The sequence below is a fragment of the Delphinus delphis genome, chromosome 2 (assembly GCF_949987515.2).
Source record: "Delphinus delphis chromosome 2, mDelDel1.2, whole genome shotgun sequence".
NCBI lineage: Eukaryota > Metazoa > Chordata > Mammalia > Artiodactyla > Delphinidae > Delphinus > Delphinus delphis.
In genome coordinates this window covers 153,372,274-153,392,645 of record NC_082684.1, presented here as the reverse complement: position 1 = coordinate 153,392,645, position 20,372 = coordinate 153,372,274, and the positions used below count along the sequence as shown (strand labels likewise).

Genomic DNA, 20,372 nt, shown 5'->3' with positions numbered 1-20,372 from the left:
GGCAGGGGCCCCGGAAACCCAGAGGGTCTTGCCTGACTTTGCTGAAAGTCAAAGGGGATTTGCAAAATCCCCTCCTGACTTTGCTGCTGAACCACTGTCCCACGTTCCTCAGAATCTCAACAAAACAGCAGGGAGAAAGGTTTTCACTGGGTTTGAAGAAAGCAGCCCAAAGAACCCTGTTCTGGACATTTCAGGTGCACTGTTTCCTCGGCTGGCGTCTTGCCCCTGAGATGCTCCGGCATCCTGGTGACGAGAGTGTTCTCGAGCCTGGGGCTGCCCATGGGAGCCAGAGACCAGCCGCCTGCCCGCTCCCTGACCCGCAGATGGGAGGCAGGGAGGGCCGCCAGGCCACTGACAGCACAGGCTTGAGGAGATGCCTCCTCTTAAGCTGGACACCCCGACACAGCCCCATGATGCTGGGCCTGGGGGCCAAACTGAGGTCACGTGTCCAAACACCGGCCATGCTGTTGCAGGGTCTGCTCCTGGACCTGCAGGCTGGGGCCACAGAGGCAGCCAGCACCGCACGCAGGGGCTGTGTCTCCTTTCATGTTTCTAGACCATCGGTGACCTTCTCCACACAGAGCGAGGAGGAGAAGAAAAAAGGCCATCGGGAGGCCAGGAGACACGAGGGAGCCACAGAACCCCCTGGCTGGGATTCCCCAGCAGCCATCGGCCGGGAACAAACAGGTTCCTAGAAGACAGAGGCCATTTCCCTGCCCTGCGTGAGCACACGAGTGGGGCAAAGACGCGCCGGTCGGTCATGTGTCACTCCGGCAACTGCAGGTGACCCATGAGAAAGTGAAAGTGTCCTCGCCTGTGCCTGGAAACGATACTCATTCTGCTCACCCTTCCCCCAAGCCACCGGTTTTCCCCTGGTCTTATCTGACGTCCCCACATGCCACTGCTCTCAAGAGCATCGCACACAGAGACAGACGTGCGCACGTGCACGCGCACACACACACACACACACTCTCAGCTGTGCACATACATGGAATACTTTTGTTGGACTCATGCCGAGGAAACAGAGACAGAGGCTGACTGATTTATCAAATCGGGGATTACTTCTATATCCACTAATCGTATGCACAAATCTCTGGCAGTAGGACACTTGGGGAGGAAAAAAAAAACCCCATAAAGACACGGCAGAGTAGATATCTGAAGCCAAAAATTCAAGCTGGATCTCAAACCCAAACAAACCATCCCTCCTTTGTCTGGCGAAGCAGAAATGATTCCTCTCTTCCTTTGGCTTCTTGCGTGAGATTCAGAGAGCTGCCAGAGGGATGGCCAAAGGTGCCTGCAGCTGCCCCTCCGCCCAGGGGTCCCCAAGACAGAAGGGAAACCACGAAACCTTGCGGCTAAACCTTCGGGTTTTACTCTTCTTCATCCCTGCCCCCTCTTTTTTTTAAACTCACGACACATCTCAAAGTGCTTCCACGGTCCTATAATCACCTGCCTCTGCTTCAGTTCCCCTCTGACTCTCAGTTTCTTCTTCTCTGCAGACCTTTTTAACCCTCCCACCTCTCATACCTTCCTCCCTGGAGCTCTGCCTTTTCGTCTTCCTCCCCAACAGCACAGGGATTTTCACAAGATTTTCCAAAAAGTACTTGTGTGTAAGGGGATACACAGAGGTTAGTGGGGTAAAGAAGCAGTCGTCTGAAGCCCCTGGACAGAGGCTGCATTCGCAGGTTCCAATTCCAGCCCTGCTCCCTGACTGAGCTGCTAACCTCTCTGATCTATGTAACCCACTGCCTCAAGCAGGCAGGACAGCTGTCCCGGCCCGCGGCATGGACACCACAACGCAGGCTCAGAAAATAAAAGAAACCAATGGAAGACACTTTGCCGCTGCTCCCATACCTCCTGCAAGCTTTCTTCTACTCAGAGGCGCTCCTAAATGTTAACCTCAAAAAGATGCCACATCACTTGTGCTCTTTCCCTACGAGTAGGTAAGTCATGTTTCAGTGCCGAGTTTCAGGGGAACTAATGGAAGACTGACGGCCAAGCTGTAGCTGTAGACAGGGCCAGTGCTCAGGATAGCCCCATGGAAGTTCCACGCCGGGTGTCTACAGTAACCATGGCAACCTGCTCCCCTGCCGCTGCCCGGCAAGGGCTGTGACCCTGCGGTGATGCCACTGCCCAAGAAGGGCTCTCTGGGGAATGGGTCCATGTGATTGGCCCTGGACTGTGCTCCGCTGGACACAAACTCTCTCCTGAGATCACACCAGCCCAGAGAGTCTGCTTGGTCCGTGTTAAGAATACACATCTAGGGACTTCCCTGGCGGTCCAGTTGTGGAGACTTCGCCTTCTGATGCAGGGCCTGTGGGTTTGATCCCTGGTCAGGAAGCTAAGATCCCACATGCCTCGTGGCCAAAAAACCAAAACATAAATCAGAAGCAATGTTGCAACAAATTCAATAAAGACTTTAAAAACGGTCCACATCAAAAAAAAAAAAATCTTAAACAAAACAAACCATCTAAGTGAGCTTGCCCCAGGCAGGTGGGCTGAGGCTCTGCGGGGTAGAGAGACCCCAGCTCAGCAAAATCTCTTTTCAAAGCTCTTCTGGACTGTGTGGTGGACGCCAAACTCATTCATTGCTTTGCACGCACATTTTAACTCGCGCCTAACCTTTGTGCAGCAAACGGCCCTCCCGACCCGACACGCTCTCCGGCAGACAGCGAGGGATGGGCATTTTAGTGAATCAGTTGACAACACAAGAGCGTGGTGGCTGAGAGGGTCTAGAGCCAAGCAGAGTTCAAGGCCGGGCTCTGACACTTCCCCGGGCCGTGGACAAGTTACTTGATCTCTCAGGGTCTCGGTTTTCCCTTTCTGTGAAATGCAGGGATGCTTCAGAAAGGTTCTTGGGAGGATTAATCACAAGATAATATGTGTAAGATACTTGCTACGTTGGCCTCCGTCAGCCATTAAGGCTTCATCATCCCAGACACGAGGGAACTAGGACCCACGAGTGAAGGAGGTCCCCCTGCATAGGCAGTGAGGGACAGACCTGGAGCTCACCTCCGTCTTTCTCACCCGCAATCCTTCAGTCCCTCCTTCCTCAATCAGTGGTTCTCAACCAGTGGCTGAACCTAAGAAGCTTTTAAAAACCAGGATGCCCGGGCCCCACCTGCAGCAATTCTCACGTGGTGTGGGGCACCAGCATGGATTTTTTTCCCAAAGTCTCCCCTAAATGATTTTAATGTGAAGTCAGGGCCAAGAATCACCTCTATAAATTATAGTGGCCACCCAAGGATAAGGTCAGGATTTCTCTGGAAGGTTTCCTTCCCTTCCTTCCCTCTTTAGGTTGGAAAACCATCAGTGGAGCTAAGCCCCTGCTGAGATGAAACCTTCTCTCAGCAGACAGTACACAACCTACTTTACAGAGATGAGGAAACTGGATTCCGAGTGGGGAAACGATAAGTAAGTCCAGACCTGTACACAGAACTCTCAGCTTTCTGTGATGACAAACAGAAAGGATCGCCAGCTCTCGCCCGTCGAGGATTTACTTCTTTGTACACTTAGCTGATTCACCAAGTCAGTAAGTCTCCCTGAGTTATGGTCTGCGCTTGAAGGAAGCTGCAGGTTTTGTAAGAAGCCCTTACCACCATGAAGGTGTAGCAACGGGGCCCCTCACCGATGTGTTTCAGAGGTGGAAATACCACCAAACGAATCAATCTGGGGCTTTGTACTGTGCTTGTTTGACTGCTCTTTATACATCAGCAGTAGTGTTTCCGCTGCCCTCTTGTAGTTTTCACATCTCAGAGGAGGCTGCCGTACACCCCCAACTAGGACAGCACTTAGAAAGACGGGAACAGGTTCAGAAGGGAGAAAATCCACCCAGCGTTCCGAATGCCACGAGAGAAGGGGGGAGGGGCAGGGAATCTGGAAAGACGCCAAGAAGGGATACCCTCTCTTCGCTATTGGATGAGAGACAAATGTGACTATATAAACGGTGACAGACGCTGCTACTTAAAATAATGGCACGTAAGCAGTAAATATCCAGGGTACAGATATTTTCATAAGAAAAAAACATAACCCCACAGCCACAGGCAGGGATTCCAGGAGTGGGCGGGGACAGGAGACTTAATCCACCAGCTTTAGCAAGCCCCCCCACCCCCCACCTCAAGCCGTGAATTGTTCCGACAGGGATTTTCAGGCAAATCTCTCATCTGCGTGTGAGACGTGCAGACTGATAGATTCTAATGGATGGGTCTGTGAAGCCTGGAGGAAAAGCATGGCTGCATACTTGTGTCTCTCACAATCACGCGTCTGAGCGGACGCCAGCCAATCTCAGCACCCCGGCCCCGGCTGGACCTCCCAGCTCTCACCCCACCGTGAACCCCAGGGAACGACTAAATGTGCGTGCGCATTTGTATGCGCACGCATACAGGCGTTTAGAGAACCAGCCCGTATTTGTATGACCCATTACAGTTCACCGAGCACTCCATCAATATCTTTTATTCAAAAGTCAAAAAGGCTCGGGCTGTTTCTGCATCTCGCCATCTCCCTCAGGATTTCAGGCGGGGCATTCCTCACTACCAGTAGGTTTTACAGAAATACAACCAGACCGTGGTCAGCCTGTTCAGTGAGCTATGTAAGAGCATACCTGAAAGGCTGGTGGAACAAGACACCTGCAAGGCCCCCAGCCCTCGGCTACCTTGTAAAGAAGCCCAGCTGTCCTTCAGGCTTCTGTAGCCCGCTGGACCAGAGGGGTCAAGCTGGTGGAAGAGCACCCCCCCGCCCCCAGTGTGGGGAGCACCTGGCCAGGTCCCCATCAACAGGATGACCTAGGAGCACCCCAGGGCCAGCTCTCCCAACCTCCTGGGGCAGGTCCGGGGTTGGTGGGGGGCGGGGGGGGGTGAGTCACACCTGGGCAAAGCCTGGGGAGAGGAGCTGTCATCGTGGCCTTGGTGACCATCCCCTGAGAAACGTGGCAGCAGAGGTGGTCAGCAGGCCACCTAGTGCCCAGGCTCTGTGGATGCCTAAAAACCACCTGGAGGGTTTGCACTTGGAAGCCCACGTTTACCTCTCAGGCAACCTGACCTGACCTGGAGCAAAACACGGCTATCTCAGCCTGGCCACCTGACAGGCTCCTGGGCGGGTTCCCTGGAGGAGGAGTGTCGCCTTCAAACCACCCGCACCACCCTTTTAAGAGGTGCTCTCTCCCTGGCTGGGGACGGAGCCCAAGGTAAACCTTCCCAAAGCATTTATGGGCCACGACGGACAGGGCGAGGAGGTGAACTGCCAGCAAATTCCGAGCTCAGTGAGTGTGTGTACACGCGCGCGCACGTGGGAAACGTTGCCAACTGTGCAGTCACCCATCCGCAGACACCCCCCCGCAAAACCTGCACAAAGACTTGGTTCCAGACAACTCTCTTGTAGACCCCAGCACAGGAGCTAGAGGTGGGAGCGCGGAAAGGAAGAGAGGAGGGAGGTAGCAGTAAAGAGAGAGAAGACAGGTAAAAACCAGAACTAGAGAGAGAAGATTAGAAATTCATAGAAAGAAGGAAAGAAATACAGGAGATATATAAAGAGAGAGAAACATATAGAAAGATGGAGTGAGAGGGAGTGGAAATACAGAGGTTGAGAGATAAATATATAGGAGGAAAAGGCGAGATGGAAAGAGGTAAAAAGGAAGGAGGGAAGGAGGGGGAGAGAGAGGAGGGGAGGTAGCGACGGACAGAGAAAGGGGGCTGAGACCCGCGGAGGCGCGGCGGGCGCCCAGGAGCGGGGCCCGGGCCGGGGGACACGCAGACGTCCCTTCCCACGCCTCCCCGAAGCGGAGACCTTCTGCCGCGCTCCGCGCTTCCCGTCCCGTGCGCTCGCTGTTTCCGGGTCCCTCTGCGCTCCCGGCGCGAGCGGAGTGGAGCTCCGCGGAGACCGCGGGCCGGGCCACAGCGCCCCCGACGCCGGCCAGGGTAGGCGCAGCGCCCGCGCCGTCCCCGCCTCGCGCCGAGGCCGGCGGGGAGGAGCTGGGGGCGCCTGGGCCGGGCCTCGGGGACGGCGTGGAGGGCGGCGCCCGGCCCGCCCGAGCGCGCCGGAGGAGGGGAGCCGGCACAAAAGCGCCCGGCCGGCGCCCGCCACACAATGGCCTCGCTGTCCACACGGCGCGCCCTCCCCGGCAGCCCGGCCCCGCGCACGTCTGCACTCACATCTGGGCAACGAGGGGCGGTGGTCGACCGGGATCCAGATCTTCTGCACCCGGCTCTGAGTCAGCTCCAGGGGCATCTTCTCAGCCGAGACTCGGCGGCCCTCCGCCCCTTCTGAAGAATTCAGACTTGGGGAGGAGAGCGGTCTGGCGACCCCCGAAACAAAGGGGGGAGGGGGTGCGTGCGTGAGAGCGCGGCTTTTTGGAAACGTGCTTTGTGCTAAATCACGGACGCTCGCCCGAGGCGTGAGGCTCCCAGAGAGGAGCGGGAGGGCTGGGGCTGCACCCTTAGCTCCCGCAGGGATGGACTCTTCCGCTCGGGAAGCCCCGGGATGCTCGGAGCGCCGTGACAGCCGCGGTCCCTGTGCGCTGGCTCGAGTGCGCCGCGGTCCACATCAACTCGCCTCCTCTCTGGCTCTGCTGGGATGCCCAGCGCTCCTCCCGGGCTTTTAAGAATCCGGGCCGGCAGAGACGCACACGTCAGCCCCGGGGCGGGGACGCATTCCTCGTGTTCCATCCCCCTTTCACGTGGAAGGAGGGTGGCCCAGCCAGGAGACAGCCTGCTGGCGCCCCCTGCAGGCCGGCGACACCGGCGCGCCCGGCTACTGAGGTCCCCCGCATAACGCCCTAAACCAGCCCTGGCTGAAAGTGCTACTCCGTGAGCCTCCTTCTATCATCCCCTAAAAGCGACCTGCGCAGCCTCCCAGAATAATCAACTCAACTGCGCTGGAAGGAAAGAAACAGCACCGTCCACTGTGGTCCACAAAGCCCCTCTGCCGAATCACCTGGCATGCTTAATGCATACTGCGGACTCGGTCTCTCTGGGAATGGGACCCCCATACTCTGCATTTTTAGCACGCGCTCCGGGTCAGGCACAGTCAAGGTGAAGACGCGGGTTTCGGGTTAAAGGTTGCAGAGAGGTTAGAGGGGACGGGGGCGGCGGTGGGGGGTGTTGTCTCTGCTACCCTAGAGGGAAGCCAGAGGGAGGATGCTGAGAGCGCCTGTGGGTCACTCCTTGCCGGAGCTGCTCCCTAATAATACCTGTGAGTCACCCACCACAGGCCCCGCCACCCACGGGGAGAGGGCTTCCCTGGTCTTTCGTCCTCACCACGCCCAATTTCCTGAATTCCTTAGAAACCCCAACTAGTGCTGAACATTGCTCCCCCGACACCCAGCCCCCAAGACCTGGAACCCCGGGTCCCGGAATGTCGGGCACGAGGAGGGGGTGGGAGAGACCCGGAGGCTGGACCAAAATGGAACGTGGCATCTTGGTTTTCACGGTCACCGTTTACAATATTTTCGATATACCTTCATCTCTCCGAGTAAAAAAAATAGATCCTATTCGGACCTGCAATTCATTACTTGGCTGCAAGCCCCGGAATAACTATTGGGAGGCGTCACCATGATTGTGCAAACCCCTAAAATTCGTGCCATTTAACCGGCGCAGCCCTACTGCATCTCTTCCTCGCCAGTTTTTGGTGTATGTGTCCCTTCTGCATCCCCGGTCCCCGCAGCTTTGCATCAGCAGGCGACATGTGGCAGTCGTGTAGTCAGGTCGGTGGCCGCCCCGTGAAGATCTGGGCTGCTTTGAGCGGGAGCTGCCGCCCGCACAGGGCATGGCATGTATGTGACTTTGGAACGCGATGCCTTGGTGCGCAGCGCAGCCCTGCCCTGCAGAGGTGTATCCCTCACGCTGGGCTGCGCCGTGATTGGAAGGAGGCGGCGCTCGCTGAAACCCACACCGCCGCGGAACAGTCTGCGCAGAGGCTGCCACACGTCGCTCACGTACCGCATGGCTCGGCTGGGACGGCGCCCGCTCCCTGGCGGCCGTCAAGCTGCTCCCGCCTGCCCCGCCCCCCCGGGCCTCCCCCTTCCCCTCACCCCAGCCTGCCCAGAGGCGGGGAGCGCCCAGCGTCGCCCATCGGGCGGGTGCCCCAAAACACCCCCCAGCCGGACCTCCACCCCAGGCACACCCCCCGTCCAGGCATCCCCCTCCCAGCCCAACCAGGGTCGCGGAGCGCCCAGTGTTGCCCACCCGGCGGTACCCCCGACCCCTCCCCACGCCCCGACGCCCACTCTAGGCACCCTACTAGCCCGGGAATCCCCCACTTTCCCCGCATCCCAGCCCAGGGACGAGCGTCGCCTACCGAAAGGGTGCCCTTGACCTCCTCCTCCCCCCGCCCCCACCCTGGGTATCCCCCCACTCCCACCCCCACCTCCCTCTCCTGAGTCCCTGCTCTCCTCCCTCCCACTGCTTTGCTGACAGTCTGGTTTCGGCGTTTGGGCAGCTGTTCAGAAACCCGAGTGCACTGCATTTGGACTTGTTTTTCTGTACCGGGAGCAAATGCCAGAGATGACACCCTATAGCGCCCCAGAGAGAGTCCCACTCCACTCCTGAAATAAGAATGGTCTGATCCAAAGAGGAAAATAGCAGCGAGGGAGCGCTGGCGCCCGCGCCGGAAAGTCGCCGCCTCCAGATCGCTGGGGCCGGGGTGGGGACGGCTGCAGCCCTACAGGCTTGCACACTTGTCTCTCCCGGAGGACCCAGTGTACCTGGTGTACCCGCGTGCCTGTACTTGCCCACCGATTTCTTTGCACACGCTGAAGGGCAAGGCAGGGGATGGGGGTCCAAACTTGAAAACAACTGTGGGTCTCAGTTCAGCGGAGAGCGGCCGCACCAGTGAAGACACATTTTTAATCTCGTCATCCGGATGATGTGTCCGACCAGGGTCCAGCTCTGAGGGCACGAGGCGGTTGACATTCCTCGGAGCTTCTAGCTAAGTATTCACACTCCACACCCAGACCTGGTGCCTTCCCGGCCCGGGTGTCGGTAACGCCTAGAGCCTCAGGCGTTCTGGCTACAGAGCAGAGATTCTCTCCCTCATCACCTCCTACACCTAATGGGGGCCAGCAAATGGAAGTTTCAAGTAATCCCCCTCCCACTTCTGATATCTAAGTGCAAACAAACTGGGAATGAGTGGGGGACTCGGACAAATGTACACTTTAAAATAAAGGGGGGGCAGCCAGAACTGGTGTGGCCCTTGCAATCCTCAAGTGCTATACATTAGCGTAGCATCCTTCTGGAAGCTGACGCTGATTGACTGCAATGCCGTTTACAAACAACCCAACTGCATCTGAACTCCAAGAACGTACTGGTTCAGTGTTTACTGTTTCAGACGTCCACCTCTTTCCCTAGTTCTGCCAAAGACCGCATCTGTATCTAACTATCCAGGGCTTTGACCAACCCCCACCCCCCACCCCCAAGCAGACGATCAGAACGCCATCCTTCAGGAAAGGCAGCAGAGAATGTAAAAATTCCTCGAATACGATGATGCTTTTGCAGATAGGACAGCTCCAAGTACTGGGGCAGGTGGTGGGGGAGCCTATGACCCGTGGTCCTAGGCATTCTTAAGGCTAGAAGGAATTTTCCAGATAATCCAGTCATCCTTTTCAATGAGTAAAGGGAAGTTTAGCGATTAGAAGAGTTAGAACTAGGCCAAAGGTCAAGGAACACAGCCAGTTAGGACCCTCTACTTGACACAGTGGGCAGATGGCCCCCAAGGGACTTGTGATGACTACAGCCTGACCCGGGGGTGCTGAGTGGAGTCCTGATGAGGGGCAGAGCACACTGTGGCTCAGACCATCTCACCCAGAACAGCTGAGCAGTCCGGCAGGCGAGAGCAGAGAAAGCCCTTCTTGCACAGTAGTGCCTCTTGCGGTGCTTATTTATAGCGAATTCCTTAGCTAGCTCCAGACTCAGAAAGGATGATGGGGGTGGGTTTTCTCCACGACCTCTCTCGTCTCAGTTCCCTCTGCCGGCCAAAGGCGTCTAACCCTCACCCCTGCTCCCCCATGCTGCTGTGAATTCAGCCAAAAGCAACCCCATTTCCACGATCAGAAGCCAGTGGGCCAGATTGAAACCCTGAAACCATGCTGGAACCCACCTCCTTCCGTCCAGTGAGAGGAGGCAGAACAAGCCATGGCAGGCGTGAGCAATCAGAAGTTGCTAATTAGACACAAAGTGTCATCATTTGCTCCTGCGAACAAGCCTGTGTCTGAGAGAGTGAAGAGAGACGCCAAATAAAAGACTGAAATAAGCCCTTACCTCATCGCCCATCCAAAGACAGGGGAGAGGGCGACATTTTTTTTTTTTTTCTAAATAAAATGTAACTCGTGAATGGGAACACAGGCACGGACGTCCACACGATGCCACAACGGCAGGTTGAAAACCCAGTTCCAAACTTGCACACAGAGGTTTATAGCAGCTTTATTCATAACCACCAAAACGTGGAAGCAGCCAAGATGTCTATCAGCAGGTGAAACGAAAAATAACCTGTGGTACCTCCAGACAATGGGATATTATTCAGTGCCCGAAAGAAATGAGCTGCCAGCCACGGTAAAGACATGGAAGAGCGGTCAGTACCTATTCCTAAGTGGAAGAAGCCAATCTGAAACGGGTACACGCTGTATGATTCCAACTCTATGACATTCTGAAAAGGTACAACTACAGTAAAAAGATGAATGGTGGCCAGGGGTTGGGGGGAAAGAGGGATGAATAGGAGGATTTTTAGGGCAGTGAATCTGCTCTGTATGATCTTACAATGATGGATACATGTCTTTATACATTTGTCCAAACCCATTAAATATACAACACCAAGAGTGAACCCACGGTAAACTATGCACTTTGGGTGACAATGATGTGTCCGTGTAGGTTCACCCTTAGTAAAAATGTACCATCTGGTGAGTGACGTTGATAACCGGGGAGGCTGTGCATGAGTAGGGGCAGGGGGTACATGGGAAATCTCTATATTTTCCTCTCAATTTTGCTGTGAACCTAAAACTGTCCTAAAAAATAAAGTCTATTTTAAAAAAATCATTCCTCTTCTACAAATGTCATGTCCACTTTTCTCCAAATGAGGGGACTTACCCATCTCGTTACGAGAGTATCAGGACAGTTAAACGTGGCCACGACCTGGCTCTGGGTGAATCGTCACAACTGAAGTCCTACTGAACCAGCAAGTTTCCTTTCCTTCTGCCCAGTCCGCGGTCCTCCACTTCCTGCAGGCCTTTCCTCTTCTGAGTGTACGCCCCTGACCTTGGGACCGACCACGCTATTAAAACTGCCCCTGGGTGTTTCACACCTAGCGTCACACCAGGCTCCTGCTTTGAGAGCATTTTACACTCCCTGTCAACCTCCTCACCCTATATGAAGACATATGTTATTTGTGTTTAAAAGTATTACTTTATGACTTCAGAATCTGTGTGCTTTTAAAAACTCAGATATTCTGCAGCCTAGTTAACAGTCTTGTACCAACGTCAATTTCCTGGTTTTGCTATTTTACTACAGTCATATAAGATGTCACCATTAAAGGAAGCTGGGTGAAGGGTTCATGGGACTCTATGTACTATTTTGTAACTTCTTGTATTTCAAAATTTCAAAAGGTTTTTTTAAAACTTCCCAAATATTAAATCGGTGATAGCTCAGTTTGCTCAAATTCCAGAGAAAAAAAAGAAGAAAAGCATAGATGGTATAGATCCAGGCATTGAGGGAGAAGGGAACTGACGGAAAGGTAGCCAAGAACTCTGTAGTGATTTGCACGTGTTCCTAACACCTTTGCTTCTTGCAAATGACACAAATATACAAACAGGATTTGCACAAATCCTGCACCTGTGGAAACACGGAATCAAGTTTAACCTGTGTTTTACTTGGGGTGGGGGGACGACTCGATTTCTGGGCTTTGCACAGATCGTCGGGAGAATATCGGTGGGTTTGTAGTCTTTGTTGTCACCAACTTGCAGGCACAACACAAAATAAAGAGAAGACACATGCAGACTTCAGCTGAGGACTCCAGACGGCTATGCTGAGCCTGTCGTTCCCGGAGGGAAGGGGAGCCACAGAGATGAGCAGCCCACTGTCCATCTTCTGGCACATTTAATAGATGCTCACAAGCAGTAGCTGCGTGTCAGACACTACACAGAACAGGCTGCACCGGAACCACAACAATCTCGGGTCCAGCCAGGAAGAGCAGGTGATCGAACAGCTGTCATCAAAGTGTTCCGGGCTCCATCTCACTCCGAGTATGACAAAGAGAGATCTCCCACGCCCAAGAGCTTGCAATTGAAGACCAGAGGGGGAAATGTACACGAATTAGAATACAAGTAGGGAACTAAGAGAGAGGTGTTGGGTAAGATTATGCCCAATGCAGACTCAGGGTAAAGTCCAGGTTGAGAGAATAAGGAGAGTTTGCATGTAATTGGGGCAGATCCGCGGGGAATTTCATATCCATTTCATTGTCCTTCAGCGTTTCTCTGCTAAGCCCAAGAGCAAACATGGAACTAAAGGTCAGTATCTCTCATTTCTTCCCACATTAAACAAGTATTCACCGAAAGCAACTGTCCAGGGGTCTCCAGAGTCAAGTGAGATGTGGTCCTTGTCAGAATTATGAATTCATTTTTGAATTTGCAGTGTCCCTAACACACAACCACACACAGACACACACACGCGCGTGCGCCCCTACCTTTTTCCCTTGGAGTTAATGAAACTGAGGCTAAGAAATATTACATTACTTCCCTGTGATCACACAGCTAATAAGCAAAGGAATAAAAAACAAGACCTCCGGCTAGGCTGGTACTCTTTCAAGTGTCACGCAATTAAATTACTTTCCAACTAGAACATTCAGTCTTCTTCTCAATAACAAAGTCAACAATAATACTTTGGATCCAAGTGGTTTCTACGACAATGTCTAAATTACTTAGTATTTGGATATAATGAGGAAATAAGAATCGTCTTAAGAAACGATTATGAAGATTAATAACTAAAAACTTTCAAATGAACCTACAATGTAAAGTGCTACTTAGCATATGAAGACAGAGAGACAGCCTCCCAAAGAGTCCCAGCCCTCATACTGGGACAGCCTCCCCTACTGATGCAGAAAAAGCTCATGGTCGACACCACGGCTGAGCCAATTTAAAAAGAAATTACTATTTTATGAAATAAAACTGAGTCAGCTTTAAAAATTTTTTTTAAAGAGGTAGAGGAGGCCTTGGGCTTTCTGTGTACTTCTCAAAGGTTTTAAGATGTCCTAATTGGGCTTCCCTGGTGGCGCAGTGGTTGAGAGTCCGCCTGCCGATGCAGGGGACGCGGGTTCGTGCCCCGGTCCGGGAAGATCCCACATGCCGCGGAGTGGCTGGGCGCGTGAGCCATGGCCGCTGAGCCTGCGCGTCCGGAGCCTGTGCTCCGCAACGGGAGAGGCCACAACAGTGAGAGGTCCGCGTACCACAAAAAAAAGATGTCCTAATTGATTAGCAAAGGGAAAGAAGAAAAGAAAGATCTTATTTCTCGGACACTATTCAAATTCTTCAATAAGCTTCAAATTTCTATTGCTGATAATACATCTTTGCGGCCAGGCTGTCAACAGCACGACATCACCGTAGCTGCAGCGCAGCACCGGCACGTAGGAGCGGCAACCTTGGCTTAAGATTTTCCAGTTGTGCGAAGAAACAGGAGAAGCTACCAGCAGCACTAGATACTAGTTGGCCTCACACAGCCCAGATGCTGTCCCTTCAACACGTGCTGTAACAAGCTGGCGAGATTGTCCACGTTCCATTTTGTATCCTGCATCTTTGGTCGCCCTTCCAGGTATCTGGAGTATGAGGCGTCCAAGTGGAGACACAACACGGACAGAGGTGCTGGGGTGGGATCTGGATTCAGGGAAGAGCCGGGTGTGTGGCACAGAGAGGACTGGAGAGTGAGGAGGGGGAGGGGCAGTCAGGGGGCACCTTGTGGACCCTCAGGACGACTGACTCCTGTTCTGAGAAAGAGGAAGTCCCCCAAAGGGCACTGAGAAGGGTGAGCAAGAGGACGGGAGGGACCTTCCTCGCTTTCACAGCTGTTTCCATCCCGAGGGGCCTAGAACAGAGCCGGGCTGGTGGCATGTATCCGTCAACACTGCTTGACAGAATGCATGTTTGGTTAAAGACTGGCCTCTGGGGACTTTCCCTGGTGGTCCAGTGGTTAAGACCCCGCGCTCGCAATGCAGGGGGCACGGGTTCGATCCCTGGTCGGGGAACTAAGATCCTACATGCCACAGTGGCAAAAAAAAAAAAAAAAAAGACTGGCCTCTGGTTACAGTGCTAAGAACAGGTTATAATAAGCAGGTAATGGTCTTGGGATCCTGAAATAACCGTTAGCTCCAGGATCTCCACTCTGGGTTTGTAAGGAAGATGGGGTCAAGGGGAGCTCAAGAGACAGGCCCCTGTGTGGAGACAGTTTCTTTTCCACTCCTCCCCCAGAGAGCATTTATCCTATGAAACTAGAAGAGGAGTCTAGGCCAGAAATCTTTATTCTGGAAAATTCCTCTCAAAGGCTTTAAAACAAGAGGCGGGGGTGGGGTAGAAAAAGATCAGGGTGCTGGAACCCATAACTGGATGTTGGGATCCGTAACCACACTCTACGTTGTGGTAAAGGGCCCTCAGATCCTGAAAAAGTTGCCCTGTGCAGTGAGGATAAATTAATGGGTACTTTGCTGAGAAACTATGTATCCGTTTCTGATACATAGCTCTGGGAGCAGCCCCGACAGGAACCCACATGCTCTTTTCTCTGCCCCGCCAGGCACAGAATCCCTCTAGCTCCCGCTTACCTGCCCTCACAGACAGCCCACAGGCGAGCAGACCTGAATGTTCTATTCTGACCAGCAGCCACGATCCTCCTAGAAACGTACCAAGTGGGCAATCTAGTTTAAATACCATTCTCTCACCACTTTGGTTTGTGACTTGGTCTCCCTAGGCTTGACCATCTCTGGCTGCACGGCTAAAATCCAGCTTCTAAAGAAGAAAATCTGAGGACTAGACACTGGGGCACAGGGACCCCACACAGACAAGGCTGGCCACCCGTTCCTCTCTGACACCAACCTGGTTTGCTTTCATTGTGAGCAAGGATATAGGCCCTAGAACACTTGTGGCTTTGTTTCTTGTCAGAAGAGTTTCCCAGTGACAATATTTTATAGACACAAACACAAAACAGAGATCGAAGAAACAATCCAGAAGTGAAGAAAGACCCAGATGAACTGATGTAGCAGCTCTGGGTAAACTCACTGTGGAGCAGGGAAAACCATGGCAGCTACTAAGCCACTCCGGACGTCCCCTGTCCGAGAGTCTTCTAGGACCTGCATGACCCTCTCTCCCAAATCACAGATGGAAAAGAAACAGGCAAAAACCCACCTCTGCCATGAGAAAAGGGCTGCATGACTTTAGTAGGTGAAAAGATTTTCAGAGTACATCACTAGATAAACTGAGGATAAGTTGGACAACTCTGGAGTTATTCTTTTTGATAGTTCTTGCTGTTTCCTTATCAGTAAGAAAGCTATCACTCAGCCATTAGTCACGGTGGATAAAGAGGCCAGACAGATGCCAGGGAGAGTGTGCAAACAGCTGGACAGTGATTACATCCACTAAAGACTCAAACAAGCCAGCAGCTCTTCACTGCCCCAAGGCAAGCTCACAACACGGCTGCCTGTCAAATACCTGTTACCAGCTTTAGGAGGGCCAGTGCTGCCCTGACACAGAAGGCTGGACTTTGAATCAGCACCCAGACACTTAGCTCCCTGGGGACAGTGGACACATACTACCTGGCCCTCCTCTGCCACCCATCCCCCAGTGCCAGTAACTCCGTTATGTAAAAAGGCAGTGGGCATAGCAGCATTTTTCGCAAGAACCAAAAGCCCAAGTGTCCATCAAGAGATGAATGGAAAGACAAAATGTGGTCCATGCATACAGTGGAATATTATTCGGTCGTGAAAAGGAAGGAGAGGGACTTCCACGGTGGTGCAGTGGTTAAGAATCCACCTGCCAATGCAGGGGACACAGGTTCGAGCCCTGGTGTAGGAAGATCCCACATGCCGCAGAGCAGCTAAGCCCATGCGCCACAACTACTGAGCCTGCGCTCTAGAGCCCGTGAGCCACAACTACTGAAATCTGTGCGCCTAGAGCGTGTGCTCCGCAGCAAGAGAAGCCACCACAATGAGAAGCCCGCGCACCACAACGAAGAGTAGCCCCCGCTCACCGTAACTAGAGAAAGCCTGCATGCAGCAACGAAGACCCAATGCAGCCAAAAATAAATAAATAAATATTTTAAAAATTTAGAAAGAAAAGGAAGGAGGTATTGAAACACACTGCAACATGGATAAACCTTGAAGACATTACAGGTGTGGACTGGGTTGTGTTCCCCTAGAACTCATATGCTGAAGCCCTAACCCCTAGTACCTCAGAATGTGACTGTATTTGGACATACAGTTTTTAAAGAAGTAATTAAGTTAAATGAGGCCATTAGCATGGACCCTCATCCAATCTGACTAGTGTCTCTATAAGAAGAGGAATTTGGAAATTCCCTGGGGTCCGGTGGTTAGGACTCCATGCTCTCACTGACGAGGGCCCAGGTTCAATCCCAGGTCAGGGAACTAAAATCCCACAAGCCGTGTGGCATGGCCAAAAAAAAAAAAGAAGAGGAATTTGGACATACCAGGTGTGTATGCCCACAGAGGAAAGGTCCTGTGAGGACACAGAAAAAAGCCAGGCATCTGCAAGCCAAGGAGAGAGAAACCCAACCTCATCTTGGACTTCCAGCCTCCAGAACCATGAGAAAATAAGTGTCTGTTGTGTAAGCCACCCAGTCTGTGGTATTTGTCATGGCAGCCGGAGCAAACTAATACAATTATGCAACGCGAAAGAAACCAGACACAAAAGGTTCTGTACTGTGTGATTCCATCAATGGGAAATATCCGGAATAGGTAAATCTATACAGACAGAAGGCAGATTAGTGCTTGCCAGGGGCCGCTGAGAACAGGGGGGGCTGCTCCCTGGGGGTGGGGCTTCCTTTCCAAGTGATGAACACGTTTTGGAATTGGAGAGAGGCAAGGGTTGCACAGCGCTGTGACTGTACTAAATACCACTGAATTGTGTGCTTTAAAATGGTTCATTTTATGTTATGTGAATTTCACCTCAATTAAAAAAAAAAAGACAGCGGATGAGGGAAGACAGAGAGCGATCTGAAACATGAAGATATTAAACCTGTTCAAGTTAGGACAGGGTGGTTAACAAGACAGAGGGGAAGAGGATGCTAGAAAGACCAGGAAAAAACAAATTCGAGAGACCGGAGAAAAACAGAAAAGACACGGTCAGCCCAGACCTCTGCATCCACAGCCCGGTCTGCACCTGCCGACTGGCAGCCTTCCCCCACTTTGCTCCTTAACCCAGGCCCCTCGTTATCAACAACACAAGGTGTGGGGAAGGAGGAGAGGGGAGGAGACCGAACAAAATCATTTCACATCATGTTCATTTCACATCAGGCGGGTGTGACCTGCTGTACAAGAGTGGCTTTGCTCAACAATGCACTGGGGACAATGGCCACCATATACAATGGGGTTTTCCTAAGAAGAGTGCACAGCAGAGCCCTGGCACACAGTGGGATCATGATTTTGTAGCCAAGAGCTCTGTGCAAAGCGAGCCTTCAGCTTTCTCCAGAACCTGCACCTCTCCCTGAACTCTCAGCCATCTAAGCTAGAAAACAGGTTCCCCAATTCCTTCCCCCACTCCACCCTGCTCAGTGAAATCCATCACATAGCTGGGAGGTTCCATTACTTCCTGTAATAGTCAGGGTTCTCCTGAGAAATATGTATGTATGTACAAAAGGAAACTCATTATATGGTTTTGGAGGCTAAGAGGTCCCACTATCTGCCGTCTGCAGGCTGGAGACCCAGGAAATCAGGTGGGATTCACTCAGAATCTGAAGGCCTGATAACCAGGAGCTCCGAGGTCCGATGTCCAAGGACAGAAGAGGATGGACACCCCAACTCACGCCGAGAGAGCGAGTTCGCCCTTCCTCCATGCTTCTGTTCCATCCAGGCCCTCACCGGACAGGATGGTGCACACCGCTTTGGGGAGGACCATATGCTTTACTCAGTCCACTGAATCAGAGGCAGTGTCTCCAGAAACATCCACGCACACACACCCAGAAATCATGTTTTACCAGCTACCTGGGCACCCCTTGGCCCAGTCAGGTTGACCCATAAAATTAGCCATCACTCACCCCAGTAGCCACTCTTCCCATCATCCTTAGCAGCAGAACCCCAGTGTTTAGCTAAACAATCTCCCGGCTAAAGGATGATTTTAGCCGGGAGGCGAAGGTGGAGCCAGGAGAGAGGGTCAGGCTCCCAGCCGCTCCACCGCCCGCACCTGGCGCCTTCTTCTGCTGCTGGAAAAGCTTACCTCCCCGCCCTCCACACCCTGCATGCTCCCTAGGCTATTTCCACATCGCATCTAGAAACCCCAGTCTAGAACTCTGACGGCCCTCCCGCAAAGCCTCAGCTTGAACCTGTGGCTTCAGCCTAGTCATTCTATTATTAGATGGGTTGCTGGCCAGACAGACAAATGTCCCTTCCTGCAACTTTCCTCAGTTCTCTCTCTGCCACCTGCCCCCTCCTCCAGGGCAGATGCCCACCCTCCAACCTGTGTGAGCAGCTGTCGTGTCCCCATGAGACAGGCACTCTTCAGGCTCAGAAGCCCACTCCTAGGCTTTAAAGCAGCATGAACACAGCCTTCCACGGCACACAGCAGAGCAAGAGTGGACTGGCCCCATGATGTGAAAGGAATCAGGTTCTAGGGAGGAGTGAATGCTGACTGACACCATAACACTTACTGCTAATACCACAGCCAGGCTCTTGAAATGACTGGCAAAAAGCAATTCTAGGGAACCTATGGATAACCCAGGTTTGGATCCTCAACTATGCAAACCAGCCCTGTCTGGTCTCCAAAGCTTATTCAGCGGGAGTGGGGGGCACGGAAGAGACTGCAGGGTGGGGCAGGGTGTGGGCTAGGGCTGGGAGCCTGGACCCCGCCCTGACCCTGTCTGTACCAGGTCACGGGATTGCCCTCTCTGGACCCAAGTTCCCTCCTCTGCCCATGAGCCCTCTAGATGGTCTGGAAGCATCTCCTCCACTTCTCCAAGGATTCTAATTGCTCTCAATGAAATGCAAATAGAAACTGGGTTGCAATTACTAGACTATAAGCACTTAAAACACAGACAGCTGTTCATCTGTGTATCACCAGAGCCTGCCATCATGTCAGGCACATGGGACATCTTCAGTATGTTGGATGAAGGAAAAATGTATTTGCAGTGATGCTATATGGCTCATCATGGGCTGGAAGTAGCCTCCGTAACCACTCAGGGAACCCAGGGCTCAGAGAGGGACAGAGAGCCACTCGCCCTGGTGAGCAGCTGGCTCATCTGGAAAATCAGGATAATCACTGCCTGTGCACCTTGCGAGGTGGGGAAGGGGGTCAAATCAGGTACCACTAAACGTGCTCATGCAAACACTCCAGTACTCAACACACACATGAAGATTAGCATTTTCTGAATCATCCAGGCCCACCCCGAGGCGGTGGCAGAGGCGTGTTAGTAGACTTCTTCTCCTCGAGGCTCCACGACCTGGTCTCCAGCCCTTGGTTTCCTCAACACACACACACACACACACACACACACACACACACACACACACACAAACACACACACATGACCTGGTCTCCAGCCCTTGGTTTCCTCAACACACACACACACACACACACACACACACACAAACACACACACATGACCTGGTCTCCAGCCCTTGGTTTCCTCAACACACACACACACACACACACACAACCCGGTCTCCAGCCCTTGGTTTCCTCAACACACACACACACACACACACACACACACACACATGACCTGGTCTCCAGCCCTTGGTTTCCTCAACACACACACACACACACACACACAACCCGGTCTCCAGCCCTTGGTTTCCTCAACACACACACACACACACACACACACACACACACATGACCTGGTCTCCAGCCCTTGGTTTCCTCAACACACACACACACACACACACACACACACACACACACACACACACGACCTGGTCTCCAGCCCTTGGTTTCCTCAACACACACACACACACACACACACACACACACACACACACACATAAACACACACACATGACCTGGTCTCCAGCCCTTGGTTTCCTCAACACACACACACACACACACACACACACACACACACATAAACACACACACATGACCTGGTCTCCAGCCCTTGATTTCCTCAACACACACACACACACACACACACACACACACGCACACGGAGAAGAGCCGAAGTCAAAACAACTGAGGTTCCCGACCCAGG

General features: G+C 52.8%; 1 protein-coding gene across 6 annotated transcripts in view; it reads right to left on the bottom strand.

Annotated features, from left to right (window-relative positions):
- PFKFB3 (6-phosphofructo-2-kinase/fructose-2,6-biphosphatase 3) overlaps nt 1-20,372 on the bottom strand; it is an 85,692-nt gene that overhangs the window by 19,225 nt on the left and 46,095 nt on the right. For 4 of the 6 annotated variants that reach the window (XM_060006002.1, XM_060006000.1, XM_060006001.1 and 1 more), the window contains exon 1: nt 6,147-6,366. The exons of 1 other annotated variant lie outside the window; for it this stretch is intronic. In XM_060006002.1, the coding sequence (XP_059861985.1) occupies nt 6,147-6,222 (76 nt within the window). In that variant the 5' untranslated portion in view covers nt 6,223-6,366. Of the gene's footprint in view, nt 1-6,146; nt 6,525-20,372 lie in introns of those variants that run through there. One more of the 6 variants, XM_060006006.1, reaches the window with a different exon arrangement.